This window comes from Pelmatolapia mariae, linkage group LG10_11 (assembly GCF_036321145.2).
Source record: "Pelmatolapia mariae isolate MD_Pm_ZW linkage group LG10_11, Pm_UMD_F_2, whole genome shotgun sequence".
Classification (NCBI taxonomy): domain Eukaryota; kingdom Metazoa; phylum Chordata; class Actinopteri; order Cichliformes; family Cichlidae; genus Pelmatolapia; species Pelmatolapia mariae.
The window spans coordinates 45,484,685-45,501,936 of NC_086236.1; the positions used below are offsets into that span (position 1 = coordinate 45,484,685).

General features: G+C 39.5%; 1 protein-coding gene across 1 annotated transcript in view; it reads left to right on the forward strand.

The window, feature by feature from the left end:
- cdkal1 (CDK5 regulatory subunit associated protein 1-like 1) overlaps positions 1-16,259 on the forward strand; it is a 245,987-nt gene extending 229,728 nt beyond the window's left edge. The window contains exon 15 of the mRNA XM_063488015.1: positions 12,915-16,259. Within this exon, the coding sequence (XP_063344085.1) occupies positions 12,915-13,076 (162 nt within the window). The 3' untranslated portion in view covers positions 13,077-16,259. The remainder of the gene's footprint in view (positions 1-12,914) is intronic.
- The last annotated feature ends 993 nt before the right edge of the window (positions 16,260-17,252 follow it).

A 17,252-nucleotide genomic window follows, 5' to 3' on the forward strand; every position in this document is an offset into this window, starting at 1 on the left:
GTGTCCATAATTTGAATCCATGCTCAGTCCTGTAGTTTAGGAAGAAGCCCCAGTGTATCATCCGTGAGATAAGTAATTTCAGATAAGCTGCAGGCCGGCTCAACTGTCCTTTTCAACACACACACGCACGCACATGTACACACAAAACCATGTTAATGTATCTGTTTCACTGCATGTTATTTTTCACTCTGACTAGCTATAGCTTATAGCTCAGGACATGGAGCCACAGAGCAGAATATGATACACTTTCTAATTTCACACTCCATCAGCCTTTACTGCCAGACGTAGAGGGAGGGGAAGAAAGGAACAGACAGAGACATGGTGGGAGGGGGCATGGATGAAGAGGAAAGCAAGCAGAAAGAGAAATGGAGAGCAGAAACTGAGATAAAAAAGAAAGGGAAAAGAAGGATTTCACAGGAAGCCAAGTGGCACGTCACTCAGCAGTAAAAAGTTCAGAAGAGGAGACTAGGCCTTGTAAAACTACTAGCTTTATGAATCCCGCAGGTCATCCAGCACACATGCATTCGCCCCTCACCCAGCTTCATTCTCAAACACTTGCAGTCTTCCAAAAGAAAATCTTACACAATAATCCAGGCCTTATTTTGTTGGGCACTGAAGAAACGTGGATTTTCTTAGTTGCCCATAAATTCATACACACACATCAGATCACACTTCAAGATAGATGAACCAAAATCACCTCAGGCAGCACTAAAAGAAAATGAAAAAATAAAAAAACAACACACCAGTAATCCCTTCAAATGAAACGATGAGCCTGTATAGAGCCAGTTTACCCAAACATCTGCTGGTAACTTGTTTTCTCAAAAACCTCTGTAGAGGAGGCAGTTACACTCCAGCATCCCTAAGCTTGATTCAACTCGGATTCATGGAACTTTGACTCATTTTAACAAGACGGGCACTGTTAGATGTCCATACTTGATCGTTATCTTTGCCACAGATGGACCACAGCTCACACTGTCAGCAATCCACTAAGTAATGGTTAAAAACAAACAGGGCTGCACATATATAAATGGTGTAAATAGTGCAACACAGACTAATTGTGGGTCGATTGTGCTAACTTTTGGAAATATTCACATATTGAATGCCCATTCAGATCCAGGAACAACCCAGCACTCTACCTGCACACTGTTTTTCATGCTTAATGGGCAAATACATATATTTCCAGCTATTCCCTCACCCAAGGTGAAATTCCGGAATTTTTTAAGGTGAGAAGGGAGATAAGGTCACAGAGAAGTAGAAGAGAATTTATGTTAAGAGGTTGAGTTTGACAGAAGGAAGAAGAGAGAGAATCTTTTGGAATTGCAATAGCTGAATAGGAAACATTGATTTTTTTTTTTTTAATATCCCTTTGCGAACAAAACTGATGCTGTGAAGGTTTTTGAGTTTGACTGTTTTGACTGTCTTGATTTGCTGGTACTTGAACAAGTCAAGGACTTAGCAAATGACAACAAAATGTAGAGAATTTATTTGGAGAAGTATTAAATGAACTGAAGGAAGACAACTAAGAAATCAAGCTAAAAGACAAACAGAGGCAAACATTAGTGTTTGTCTTAATTAAATATTGTGTCTGAACTTGAAAAGTTCCATTTATGCTTCTCTGCTTTCCATGGTGTATTGGCAATTAAGCACTGAGTTATATTAAGTAAAATCTCCAGTGATGCTGACGATCTGCAATCCTGATGACCTGCATTGTCAGCTCTTAATGGTACTGAGTTGCACTTAAGCGGAGCGTAGTAATCGAAAGACTCTCTGGGAAAAACAATAGTATCTTCTAGCTACATGGAAAAGACAGGCTTATTGTACGAGTATATGCGAGACCAACCTTGATTAGACTGGTATGTAGTGATTTTTATTATAATTGATGATCAATAGCTTATTTAGGTGCCTGCCGTGACAGTTAATGGCCTGTGCACACACAATGCTTTATGTTTGTATGTACTGTAGGGAAAGAGCTGGATAAATGGTATTTGCAAGGTCTTTGACGGCTGTTCGTGCTCTCACTCACTACACAGTTTGCTCGTGTCAATCCTAGATGCTCTAGAATTACAAATCAAGGCCTACTTTAACAACAAACACGGCTTGGTGTCACCGCACGTGTGCTTGCGAATGCATAAACAACCCCAAACTACAGTTGTAAAGCTTTCTTATAGCAGTTCTAATTTTTTACCGATCGAAGTGAACTATGAGAAAAAAAGATAATAAAGAAAATGAAAAAGTTTTGCTTGTGCAAATTAATTTTGCTACGCATTACTTTTATATACAGTACTGTTCAGTATTCTTAAGCCACACTGTTTCCTTCCCAGGTTCCAGACTTTTTCATTTTTCAAAGTCATCTTGAGCCATATGTCTGTGAAGGTTCTCAGTCATCCAGGTCATCGTAGTCTAAGGAGCTTGGAAAGAAAAGCGTCTAGACTTCTTTAAGTCCAGACGCTTCAGTTCTAGAACTGAAGAAGCTTCTCGGATGAGAGGTGAAACGTCTTCAAGCAACTTAAAGAACTCCAGATGCTTTTCTTTCCAAGCTCCTTAGATCTTGAGCCATAGTTCTCCAGGCTTTCTGAAGGTCTTTCAAAGTTTTTCTGTGGACATTGACTACCTCTCATTCATTTTCAGTCAAGTCCTTGTACTAAGCCACGTAACGCTGATCTACGAATCGACAAGGCAAAAAAGGCACCTAACTCAAGGAATAAGCCATTTTTGTCTCTACACATAAGAGACAGTGTAGCCATCCATCTTCTTCCTTCTCCCTAGCCACCTCCTCCGTCCTGTCCGGGGGAACACCAAGGCGTTCCCAGGCCAGCTGAGAGATATAAACTCTCCAGCCTTTCCTGGGTCTGCCCCAGGGCCTCCTCCCGGTAGGAAATGCCCGGAACAGGAGGCATCCTTGTCAGATGCCCGAACCACCTCAACTGACTCCTTTTGATGTAGAGGAGCAGCGGCTCTACTCTGAGCCCCTCCCGGATGGCCGAACTTCTCACCCTATCCCTAAGAGAGAGGCCAGCCACCCTTCAGAGGAAGCCCATTTCTGCTGCTTGTATCTGCGATCTCGTTCTTTCGGTCACTACTCACAGCTCGTGACCATAGGTGAGGATAGGGACTTAGATCGATACAGTGTAGCAGGTAACCAATTTTAAATACTATATTTAGGCATTTACTTTTAGGGGGCTGCTGTAAAAACATGTAATTGTTTTCCCATTTTGTTAGTTGAGTCTATTAAAAATTCCAAAGTTAAGAAAAAATATATAAATATAGCAGGTGAACAGTATCTGAAAGCTATATCCTTTATAAATCCACTAAATACCTGACACAGGACCCAAGAGATGCATCTGACCCTTCACTTGATACAGTTGACCTACTGTTCACTGAAGCCTCATCAGAAGTGGTTTCAAGAAGCCATTCTGTAAGAAACAGTAATGGGGAAAAGGGCTGAGGTAGAAGCGCAGTGGCAGCAGGTGGAGTTAGTTATGGAGTGATTAATTAAAATTTGGAATTTTTTGGTTCATATTGTTTTCAATATGTACAAATGAGGTCGAGAGAGAGGTGTAACAGTGAGTGTCTGCAGCTGAGTCCACTGCAGAAAAAGGTGGAGTGTGAGATGAACGAGTGATTGCGGTAAAGCACATATTCACTCCCGTGTCTTGTGGCAGGGTCTGTAATTGCAGGCTTGTGTCGAAAAGAAAAAAAGAGCAGGATAAGAGACGGTGTGTGATGACGTGCATGATAGCTGGATGGCTGATAGAAGGAAAGAATCTGAGCTTTGTCATTTCATCTAAGATGCAGAGGAGCAATGTAAGGCAAAAAAAACGAGAATAAGAAAGTGGCAGATAAGTGGGTGGTTGGGATAGGCAGAGGAAAGGACTGAGGTCTGTATTGTCCAAAGTGAGATATCTTTCATGTCAGAAATGGAGAGTAATGATTGCACAAAAGCCAGCATGTAGTGGTGTGTGAGGACGACGCATCATGGCCAGATGGATGCATTTATAGAAGAATAGGATATGAAAGCCTGCGTGGATAGCTGGGACAAAGCGACAGATATATTTGGATGAATGTGGCTTAGTTGCCCAAAACTGGTGAATGAGTTAGTTTAATAGGTGCATAGATGTGTGAATATATCGACAGTGTATTACAGTTATGAACGAATGAGTAACGTGGATAAATTAAGTGATCCAAAAGCAGCCCAATAATTTTTTGCAAAGAATATGTGTCTGTGACGATGCTTTTATGGACCAGATGAGGCAAAATCCACAGAAAACACAAAACCTCTGTTGGACGTTTTGGTTTTATTGTGTAACTAATGCTAAAGTGGACAAGAAACACTTTTGATTTTCTACAGAGAGAGGAAGAGCATCACTTTATGTATAGATCTTTTTGTGTGTATTGTTGAACCTCATGTCGGCCACCTTAAGATCTATAAACTGCTAAGTGTGCTTTTTTTTCCCACCATGTAATAAAAAGCATTAATGACACCATACTTTTTCTTTTATTGAGATGGATCACATCTTCCTCCTCTCTCCCGGTCTCTCGCTCTCTCTCTACACCTGTTAGTCCTTCATTCACAGAAATAGCACTTTCAACATGAGGGGAAGGACAGTAATGAGTCTTTTGGTGAGACACAATAGCAAAGAAAGCACATCATGGTGAAGGAAAAAGTTTCTTCACCAGTCCTCATCCGCAGACAAAATTAAATGATGGGAAGGGGTTGAATGAGAGACACAGAGAGAGAGAGACTGGAAAATAAAGCAGGAATGATGGCGAGAGAGTGAGTTAGATGGAGAGATCAAGACTCAGAGAAGCAGCTTGGAGTGCCATATAATAATCAGCTCTTTTCACAGCATATTTCCTCAAGAAGACCAAGAGAATAGAGAGGGAGAAGAAAAGTGCTCTGCTCCCTCAAGAGAGTAAATTGACAGCTTGTGTGGAAGGCAGAATGTAAAAGGGAGAGATCTGGAGGAGGGAAAGAGGGAAGAATCTAGGTAGTGAACAATGTTCCTCCATAACCACAAATTGGCAGGATAACAGAAATGGAGGTGAAATTTGCCAGCTTTTTCTCTCTCTCCTTCTTTACGTTCAATGTAAATTCCCAGCAAGAGAAGGCATCTGGTCAGTTTGTAGTTTTTGAAATACATCTTCTAAATGCAACTAGAAAAAAAGGGGTTTTAGTACAGAGCGTGTGGGTGGGATTGCCTTTGCTTTGCATCATAATGTTTATAGTATGTAAACTCAGACACACTTGCATATAGCAGTAGTCAATGGTAAAACAAAGCTTATACACACATGTTGGTTATTATACGTGCACATTTCTAAGCACATACTTGCTTATGCTGTCTCCCCCCAGTGTGCCTGGCAGACTCTGACTGGCCGCGGGCTGTATGAGGCGCTTCTTTTACACACACGCAATCATCACATAAACAAAAAAGAAGCATTCGTGATGCACACAGATACGGAGCTCGCACAAAAGTCAGTATTTCTCTGTAGGAGTTCATTTTCCTTTATTTGTTCCTCCGGACTGACGTGCAATTGTTGTGAGTTCTTGCTTTGATGTTGCGTTATCCTCACGTGTTGTCATCTGCTTTCTCAAGAAAGAAGCCAAAATCAAAGATCGGGATGTAATTTTCTGGTCAGGGAACGGTTAATCCTCTGAAATTGGTCTATTTTTAAACCTTATATTTAAAATGTCAAAGGGTTTTGTTTGGCCTTTGCTTCACTTTGTTTACTCTAATAGCAGATCATTTGTTTTGCCTTCAAAACAGCAGGGATCGTTATTTTTAAGCATTTCGTTTAGCGTGTCAAGTTACATTACAGCGGCTCCACTTAAGAGCCAAATGTTACGCCATCAAAATATCAGTCAGGTGTGTTTTCTGTGTTCCAGCCTAACATGTCAGATTGCATTGCAAATCCTCATTCTGCTTCATAATGTCAAAGAGTTCAAACAGCTTTTAATATTTGAACAACGGGTAGAAAAAGTAAATGCAAAAAAGAAACGAACACTTAAACCAGTTTGTGTGAAAGAGGAATGATCTGTTCAGTTTAGAGCAGTCTTTATGTTTTAGCATGCTTTCATAGCCATATCCAAGCGTGGGCATTGTAAACAAACACCACTACATTTTTAAGTGTCTCATCCATGTCTTGTGTTTTATTTATAAGTGTGTCCTCCTCTTGAGCTTAGTGTGTCATCTCAGTGTTACAGACGCTACATAGAGAAGGATTACTAATCACCTTTTATCCTATGATGCAATATTTCTGTCCAGATAGAAAGCGTTTCTTCCAGGATGACAGACCACAAGGCAGAAGTGGGGGTGGGGGGCAGAAGGCAATGATTTGATGGCAGTAATATGTGTCAAAAAGTTGTTGATTTATGAGATTTGTCCATTTTTTATTTGTATTTTACACAGCGACTCAACAAGTTCATTTACGTGAGAGCTGTTAACTACTTTAATGGCTTTCTTTTTTTGGAAATTTAAAACAGAATATACTAAAACCATAAAATAATGCAAGTGGATATATGTAGTGGACACAAGGAATGGAAATTAGTACAAAGACTGAGAGACGTCAGTGCTAAGACAGCACAGTCAAATAGATAAAACACGGGGAAATTAAAGAAACATCTTTATCAAACTGACAACTTAATGTAGCACCAATGATAACAGAGGCGTTTCCAGGGAGACACAAAAATTGAGCAATACAGCTACGCTTCCTGACATGTCAGCTCATTTTCCAACACCACTAACAAGTCCAGCATCTTCAAAAGCTATAAAGCATTGAACAGCAAGGTGGCTAAAGCATTATCCCAGCCCATCTTTTATTCTGTCTTTTTCTCCCCCCAACAAGAAAACATTCCCAAAACACCACTCGTGCTCTTGTCTTTTCTTTTGGCATGTTGTTTTCACCTTTTTCATGGAAACTGGCATGTTTCTCTTGTGCGTTCTCTTTTTAGTGCTAGTCTTTTCACTTTAACACGGACCCTTTATCCCACCATTTGCTCATTTAAAATTTATGTGTGTATCTGCAAATGCTATTTTGCTGTTATGTCTGTGTACTTTTCCTAGTACCTGAAAACATGTGCCTTTTTCCCCTGTTTGTCTGTGTGTGACTGCCTGCCATGTGTTTGATCAGTCATGTGTTTGCACACCCAACACTATAGTGTAGCACATGTAGTGCTCTTCTGTATTTAGTTACAGTAACTGTAAACTGTGCAAACCATATGTGTTTGTGTCTCTGTGTGAACAGCTTTAGAGACAAGTGTTGTATACACTCTATACAAGCAATGACTGTATGAAGACCAAAATGTGTGTGTCATGGTGTTTAAATGACAAGTTATCATTAGCACTGCAGTGATAGAAGCTGGTTAGGACTTGAGTGTCCGTACCAAATCTCTTGAGATCATTTTGATTAAAGTTAATGTCTATTAGTGTGGTAATTATGTTACAAATTGCATTCCAATACAAATTGTTTGCTTGGACACTAGTCCTTCTGACAACTTACTATACAACAGTGGAAACAAACAACACAATTAAAAAAACGCACACATAAAAATCACATCACAGCAAACTCTTACCTTTAGTGTTGAAAACACTTAAACTGTTTTATAGACTGTTTTTAGAATAGAACTGATTAGTTTCCATTGATTGGCTGTGATTTTCTGAGCCATAGTGGGATAAAAGTGAGTTTGCACAAAAGCCAAATACAGTTTGGCCCAAACATTTTTTTGACAGTGACACAGTTTTTACACTGAGGGAATGTGGCCAGGCCTTTCTTAAGAGGTTCACTCAAAAGTAATTGGGCAGATTAGCATAAATTAACAAAACACTGAGTTGACTAAGCAGTTTATAAATTGATGGACTGATTGATGTATCATCCATCAAGAGTCCTTTGGAGGCAAAGGCTACTTTAAGTGTGGTACTCACTTAAAGGCCTGAAGTGCAGTTATCCACTGTGGAAAGTTGATTTATTGATATAAATGATGACATTTTGACTAGAGAGTATAGATATCAGTAATAATACAATAAAATAACACCCCAAAATTGATGGCAAAATGTCAAAAGTGAATGGCTAACTTTAACCAAGTTTGAATAGAAGTAAATGCTAAAAGTTGACTAGTAATAGTTTAGTTACAGAAAGCTTGTCAAGAAATAGCATCCTTATCAGTAGTGGTGATTTGCAGACATTTTTTAGTAAGAACTACGGTTTCCCCTGGGGTTGGGAGCTTGGCAAAGGCAGGAGGGTCACACTACACTGCCAGCCCTCAGGAGCATAGCTGTTAGTGCTCTAGCTTTGCTGCCCTGAGACTTTCATACATTAGGGTAAATCACTCTTTCCATCTTTGGTTTTAGATTAATGACCTTTTGGTGAGAAAAAGAGGAAGAAATCTGTCTAATTTGCAATTCCTCCTTTTTTCCCGACTGTCCCTATTTTCTGTTGTAAATACAGCTACAGCACACTGTGATTGTCATTATGGCTTTGTTGAATCAGCCGTGACTAAGGAGCCTGTTACAGTATCTGTTTATACGCGCACGCACCAACTTCCATGGTCTGTGTGTGTCTAGAGTGACACTGACAGCTGGTGAGGATCATGTGAGAAATGTGACCATTGTGCACTGTGCTTCCTGGCTCTCGTGATGTGTTGTGCATTTCACAGTGTGTGTTTTTGTGCGAATATGTCAGTGTATTGGCAAAGGCTGCAGCAGACGCGCAGGCAGATTTTGTTTTAAAAAAGGTGCATATGTGGAACTGGAGCAAGAGTTTTCGTTTTCTTTTTTTTTCCCGCTCGCTCTCTCTTTCTTTTTCTCCAAGAAACAGACATTTGAGAAGCCTTAGACCTTGAGGGAAAAGTATCTAGCTGTGCTAGCCAGTCTGTACTCCTGGTGTAGTGTTAGATGATTTTCAGGGGGATTATTTTGCTGTGTTCTACTGCTGTGAGCAGAGAGACAGACATTATCTACCACAGGTCTCCACATGTACACACACACTCACTCACAAATGCCAGCTGTCTTTCTCACAGAAATGCACAAACTCAGCATGCCAGCTAGCAGGTGGTAAACTATCACTGAAAGCCACATCTCTTTTTTTTGGGGGGGGGCTCCCTTTCTTGCGCTTCTCATTTCTTCTCAGTTTTTCCTTCTCTCCTCTCTGCTCTTCTGCTCCGCTGCTTCCTACTGTGCTGACACGCACCTACTGGCACTTGGATTTTCACTTATCCCTCTTACTTGTAATAGATTTTCGACTGTAGTGTTCAGTGTCTCTTCTGGCACCCCATTGTTAAAAGACACCTGCAGAGAGACAGATAAATAGAAGCAGAGGAGAAGGTGGTGGACTTGCCCTATCAGCATATTTATTTCTCTTGCATTAGTCCTTTATGCTTTATAAACTTCTTCTTTTGTCACAGTGGTAATTAAATATTTACTTTGTCTTGTAACTTTTTCCTCATCTGCCATGTCTTTTCTTTTAAAACCTATCCATGACAGAAGGATGACCCACGCACCCGCCATTGCAAGGTGACGGGTCTTTATTGATAAGGGTTTTTTGGGCACACACGCTTTTCAGCTGCCCTCTCTGCCCGGTGTGGTATGCACCGCAAAACTATCACTACTATCCCTAATAATACTATATTACCATACTAACAATACTTAGCATTTATCTTCATAGAAAAGAACTTTATAAATATGATGTTCTGGATGAGAGAGGATGGGCGATCCAAATCTGAATGAGGTTCATCCATCATGATGCAATTCTCACAGTCATGAGGCTCAGTGGCAAGACACACTTGCCACTGAGCCCGAATGCACCTTTATTGTTTTCAAGCATCTTTAAAAACAAAACAGCGTATCACTTTGCCATTAGGGAGTCAAGCTGTGATCCTAACATTAAGCAAACGTGGATGCGTCAGCTAGACGACTGTTACAGATTCTCTCTCGACTCATTGTCTGAAGTTACTGTAAGTGACTTAGAGATGTGTCACCTAGGCGTTGTCGGTTATAGTATCCATTCACTATTGTGTGCCCGTAACAGAGGAACCCATTCATGACAGTGTGTTCAGGAAAAGAGTGGGTGGCAAGGTAGCATTCACAACCTCCAGCAAGTAGAGGGGAGCGAGAGTAATGCGGAGGATAGAGAGGCAGAGGACAGACACTGTGCAGCTGCTCACTCACGCAGCCATGTGCATGCAAGACGCGTAGGCGTGCAATGATGCTCAGTTTCATATGAATGTATAGTGTACATGCAGGTAGGTGTTTGTAGTCAACAAAGTTTGCCATTGTTTTGCTTTCAGTCCTTGGGTAAAAATATCTTAGGTTTGTATGTAAAGTCTGAGTTTCTGTAGTCTCTTTTTATTTTGGAATTTTTCTTTGTTGGCCTAAAAACAAAAGCTTGAAAGGAACAGAAAATTGGAAACACCACATATTACGTGTTAAAGAGACGTGGAATATGAAGATGATGGTGTATTTTAAAGCAACGTACATGAACAAGGACATTTGGATCGATTGTCTCCCCGACTTCCTCTTCTTGCAATTTGTTTAAGGCTGAAATTAAAAGTACCACACCGTGAAGGATTACTTATTTATAAATCAATCAATTAATTAGCCTAGCTTCAAATCACACCTAAGGTCTCCGTTCTCATACATTACGATAAAATCATATAAATGTGTAATCAAACAGAATGATGATCAATGACGGTGGGTGGAGGCCAGGGAGAAATTGGGCTAGTGATTAATATTCAGTGTTACTAACTGAATTATTACAGCTATCAAGGCCTGAAACGAGTGTTTGATGTTTTTCTCACCACAAGCTGCATTTTTGAACGTCACATGATCATGTACATTGTTGAAATGTTTCATGCCAAACATGGAAATTGCTAAATCTAACTTTTAAAAAATGCTTTGAATCAGGAGTGGGTAACCTGACTAAAATAATGAGATAACAAATGTAAATGAAGGACTGCAAACTGAACATATATTACATATTTACATATGTAAATATTAGAAATCAGTCTAACGGATGAATGCCTTTTATGAACATTCACAAAATATTGAAACGCTACAATCAGACAGTAGTTGGAGACTGCGGCACGACCAAAACTTTTGCAGTCGTGTGCAATGAACTTGCACTGTTGTTACATTTGAAATGGTTTCTTCAACAACAGGGACCAGGTCTGACCACTCAAAGGTGGTCAGGCTGGCATTTCTTTGCATTCTGTTTGTGATAATATAGTTGATTAAACTGGTGAAACTTGCAAATCTATTGCCGTCTATATACAGAGAAATTGACATTAAGTACTTGTATTCAGTCCTAATTTTCCCACAAATAGTGACTTAGTTGCTCCAGGACAGCAGTTTAACTGCAAAATGACATAACTGTTTGGCAACCTTACTTTTATATAGCAATGTAATTGGAATAGAACCAGTTGGCAACCAGCTAAGTCGAGTCCACTGCTGCAGAGATGTGGTGATGAGTTGGGCTCATCCGTGCAGGCTGACTCAGTCTAATGGCAACGTGTTGGCAATCTGTCTCAGATTTATTGCAGTTGGTACAAATTGGACTGAGATTGTTTGGAGACAAGTTTCCTCCCACCGGGTCACCTCTGCTGTCATCTTGCAATCATAAGTGTTTTCGCAGAGGTTGAGTGTAGCAGTAGTTGTGTTGACCAGAGGTTTAGGGTGTTGAGGTCTGAGCCATATTGTATATCACCATTTTTATCAACATCAAATTTACTAACATATTGCCAATTGTCTGATTATACAGCACTGTAAATGCCACTGATGAAGGACACTGCAGACTTAAATAATAGACCCAGACTATCTGTAGCCATTTGCTTCAGCATTCTTGGCTTAATGCTTCCTCTTATTGATTTTAGGAGGTTGCTTTGTTCTTGATTTTAGGATATTGATATTGTAGGCTGAATTGATAGCTGTAGCAGAGCAGTATCATTTCGCTGTAATACAAATGCAGTCACTGTCTTTTTACCACAGTCTTGCTTCAGCCGTGCTGCTATAACACCATCACATCAGTCTTCTTTCCTCATGTCAATCCAGGCTTCTCTAACTACATAACAGTGCACCTTCTCAACATCAGCTCCATTCAATAGACAGCACTCTGCAGTAATTGGATCACTACAAAACTGCATTAACTGCTTACACAGAGATAATGGCATCATAATTGAAATGCACTCATTTGCATAAGCAAATGGCCAGTTTTATGAATGCTTTCATCCGCAAAGTATTAAAACAAGCACTGCATTTTAAATTCACTTTATTATTGTTTTCCTTTCCACATGAAACTGAGTTCTAGAGAGGAAACAGATGGAGAGAGACAGAAGGTGTAAGGAAGAGACAGCAGTGAGCAAGCAGAGGAAGTGATAAATCCCTGTCATTATCATCATGCCAGCATACCAGCATCCATAGATATATTTCTAAATGTACACAGTAATCAACACGTATGATCTATGAATGGATTTATTTCTTTTTATTTTTTGATATTTCTTTTGGGGCTTGCCTCACATCTGTCCAGGAACTGCAGTTAAAAAATTATTTAGTTGGCTGAAGTGTCATATTTAAAGAAATAGCTTGTGTGTGCTGTGGAATAGACTCAAAGACAGCTGGGGTTTGGTCCTTAAATGCTCTTCTTTATCTTTTTCACTGTGCTGTCAAGCCTTCTTTGATTTGTGACTGTGGCCAGCTGATTTATTTTAAAGATGATTCCACCATAATTATATACATATACATGATATGAACCGCCTCAGTATCAAGCTGTCTGTGTGTCTGCATAGAAGATGGGTTTTCACATATCACAGATGATGCTAAAATGAAATCATTTAAACTACCAATCGTTATAAATGGTGCAGAAAAAACTCTCTTAACTCTCTGATTTGTGTTGGGATTCTTTTTAATCTGCTTGTTTTCCTCCCACAGGAACAAAAGGTCAATGGCGTCCATGTTTCTGCTCCCACGCCTTCTTCGTGCACCTTCTCTATTGGATCTAATAGTCTGGACAGAGAAATGCTGAAGAAGATTGGGATCGGGCTCGCGCTGGCAGCAGTCATCTTGGCTTATATTGTACAGAGAGTGTACTGAACAATGACTGTTGTGTGCAGTCTTTCTTATTGTAATGTCAATACCTTCTCTTGGCAGTCTATCGGCATGGTCAAACGGCTTCACCGAACACCTTTTATACCAGTCTTTTTGGTACAAATAATTCACCAGATTTAGGATTTCATTTAGAATATTTTTTAAGTGCTGATTACTTGTGACAGTGACAGTAGAGCCATTTCTTGCTTAGGAAAAAGGTAAAAGTGTGTTTTGTTTAGTTCTTACTGATGGCTACTGATGCAGCTGTTACACAGATATTCAGTTGATCATACATTCAGGGCTTTACCATCAGTACGAGAATCTGATCTGTCACTCTGCATCCTTTTAAATTGGAACGTGATTAAGCTTGGTTTATTTCATTTCGTGAAACTGAGTGATGATCTGTGTTATACTTAGATTAAAGTGTGTACAACTTCATTTCACAGTATTTATTTTTTGAAAGTGAGACATGAACATATTTTCAGAACTAAATGAATGTCATTTATGTTGTTTTAAAATGTTAACCTTATGTTTCATTGTTCAAGAAGTGCTTTGTGTTTAGAGTTTTTCACAATAATTCATAGAATATTTGGCATAGATGCCAGGCGAACGATTCTAACTGCTGGGATTCATTTATTATTGACACGCATTGTGTCACCACGCACACATTTTACAAGTAAGATGTAGTTGTTTGCTTCTAGCATACAAGGTTCCCTATGTTCTCCAATAGGCCTCCGTCACACAGATCTAGAGAACGGTCAGAAACCGCAACCACAGGCTGCGATAGAAAAATCCCCCACCAGTTGCCAAGTAGTTGCTGGCTGTCGCTGAGTGACATTGGTTGCAAAGAGGTATACAGTCCTGCACATCCTTGTAATTTCTTTGGTAACCAGCAGGCAGCCGTTGTCACGTGTAGTTTCCTTGTCTCCAAACACACTCTAACTGCTTGCCTAGCAGTAGTGAAACTGTAAAAGTTGCTCCTTTTAAACCTGTTGGTTAAAGGAATAAAGCACAACTTTTACTTTGTGTCACACTTTTTCCCACTTTCACTGCTGCTCAGCGACTAGATCTAATGCCCGGATAAACTATAGGTGACTAGCAATCTGCTAGCAACCAAAGCAAAGAGGTTTTTGGTGCAGCACCCTCTTTGATACAACAAACAGCAGGGAATACACATTTTCCCAAGCGATCTGTAGTTCCCAGAGGGTTACCAATTGGTCTCTAGGCATGTGTGGCTGACTTGCAGTGGTATCTAGCTGATTTCCTGCCATGCCAATCTAAATAACGAGTATGATTCCACCTCCATCATTCATTCATAGGGTTCATAATTCACATGTGGACAAAATTCAAATAGTTGGATAGCAGCAGAAATCTCAAGTGCACCGATATCATACCACTGCTGGATTTTACCAAAACTTGCTTGTGTTTTTTTTGTTTGTTTAGTTCCCCCCCTTTCTATAATTCCGGTGTAATTACCCTCCAATACAACTCTCTATAGTTAGATTGTTTTTGGTTATTGTCCCAACCATCCAGAATTGTTAAATAAAGGATAAAATCCATTTGCCATGAGTAAAACTGCCAAAGTGTTGATTGATTGACTGAGTCATTGAATTATTGATTGCTCGGTTGTTGTCATGCATAGAGTTTCCCTGTGTTGCTCTCTAATGTCAGGCTGTTTGGACCTACAGCTGTCCCAGTGCAAGCTCTAAAAACCCCAGACAGTTAATAATGCATGCCCCAATTTATGTGGCGCTTCACTGGGACGTGACTCCACCAGTATGTCTGTATTTGTGTGTTTGTGTGTGCGCGCGCCCTGTGCATATTTATTTCTAGTCACTCACTTAGCTTGTTTATGGGCTTGTGTCAAAAGTTGTGTGTGTCAGAAAATTCCTCTGCCGTCTGATGTCTTGTCTGTAGGGTCGTCCTGTGCTTAATTTAGCAGAAAGTCAGCATGTGTGCGTCTCTGTTTGTGCGTGCGTGTGTGCGCGCGCGTGCTTTAGAACTGACAGGACTCATCGCTCTCTTATTCAAAAAGCCCTCTTGTTAGATATACCACTGCTTGTAGCCTACATACACACAGGCTTTGTATTATCTAAGTAAATGATGCATGTCACACATTTTGTAGACAAACGGATACAAGCATGTGCTCAGGCTTTTTCTTCCCTAGTTGATGCATATTACATGCACGCACACACATACACTCACAGCATATTGCAGCTTTGTAGTATATAGGCAAATGATGCATGCCAGGCAAACTTGTGCACAAACACAAGCACCAAAGCTTTATATTACCTGATCAAATGATGCATGTCGTACACACAGACGCACACACTACCTTTTGTATTATGTGATCAAATGATGCGTGTAGCTGTGAAGCTTGTTACATCCATCCAGCAGTGCCCTATATTATTTTGCAGCCATCCATACTGTGCGACAGTTCTTTTGATGCTTTGTAAGCACATTTCCTGCTTGTGTATGTCAGTAACACTGCATTGTTCTCCAATGAAATATGGATTCAACGACACCCTTTATGTTTAGGAGATCATCACTTACTGTGAAATATTGAGGCGGGAGCCATCCACAGAAGATCATTATTCACTTCGCATCATTCACTTCAGTCGTTTCTAATAAAAGCAGCGGTTTCTGAATTCTTGTCTTACAGTTGCAGCTGTTGTCAATTTGTCATCCGTGCTGTGATGTCCTCTTGGTTTGAAACGGAGAAACTTTGGACGCAAGACAAATGCAAGGGAGGCTGAACATTAACACACTTTTCGGTGTCGTCTCTCATTTGTTTGTCATCTCAGTTCATTGATCTAAATGCAGTTTGGCCGGCATAAGAAAATGTTTTCAGGGGTACATCAAACTAAGGTCTTCTAATCCAAAATAAAATATTTTAAGAGCTCTAAGATTCTATATGATCACACTTTAAGTCTTTGTTCTAGAGCTTGACAGTGTTTTACTGCAGGAAAAGTTACAATTAATATGTAGACCGCAGGGGGAAGAAAGAAGAAAGACGTCTCTGCATTTTCAACTGTACAAGTGGTAGCATGTGGGAGGCCAGCATACGCTCACTGTTTTCATGCTGCTACACAGTATGTCATCCCTTTGCAGCCCAAATTGTTGAGTCTGATAGTGAGTATAGGACCTTTTTTTCTATCTGTGTAATAATTGATACTCACTGTGTATGTGTGTATATATATGTGTGTATGTGTATATATATGTGTGTGTGTGTGTATATATGTGTGTGTATATATATGTGTGTATGTGTATGTGTGTATGTGTATATATATATGTGTGTATGTGTATATATATATGTGTGTATGTGTGTATATATATATATGTGTATATATATATGTGTGTATGTGTGTATATATATATATGTGTATATATATATGTGTGTATGTGTATATATATATGTGTGTATGTGTATATATATATGTGTATATATATATGTGTATGTGTATATATATGTATGTGTATATATATGTATGTGTATATGTATGTATGTGTATATATATGTATGTGTATATATATATGTATGTGTATATATATATGTATGTGTATATATATATGTATATATGTATGTATATGTATATATGTATGTATATGTATATATGTATGTATATGTATATATATATGTATGTATATGTATATATATATGTATGTATATGTATATATATATGTATGTATATGTATATATATATGTATATAGGGAAAAGTACACCCAATGATTCATTGGCTTGTAAAGCCTATAGCAGCAACCTTTAGAACCTTTAGCAGCAATAACTTAAAGTAATTGTTTTCTGTATGAATATGTCATCTGTCGCATGGTTCTGGGGACATTTTGGCCCGTTCTTCTTTACTTCTTTGCTCTCCACAGCATTTCAGGCTGGAGTTTAACTGGACCACTTCAGTATCTTGATTCTGTTCTATTGCTGCTATGCTTGGGATAAGGTTTTGCATGTGGATAAATGGCTTCACATTTGACTAGAATACTTTGGCACACATTGAAGTTCATCATTGACTCAATGAATGCAAGGTGCCCAGGTCGTATCATCACCACTCCACCACCATGCTTCACAGTTGGTGTGAGCTGCTTGTGCTGGTGTGCTTTTTGCCTAAGGTGTTGCAGTGCATTGTTGCCAAACATCTGTAGTTTGTTCTGTCCAAAATGAAGCCTTG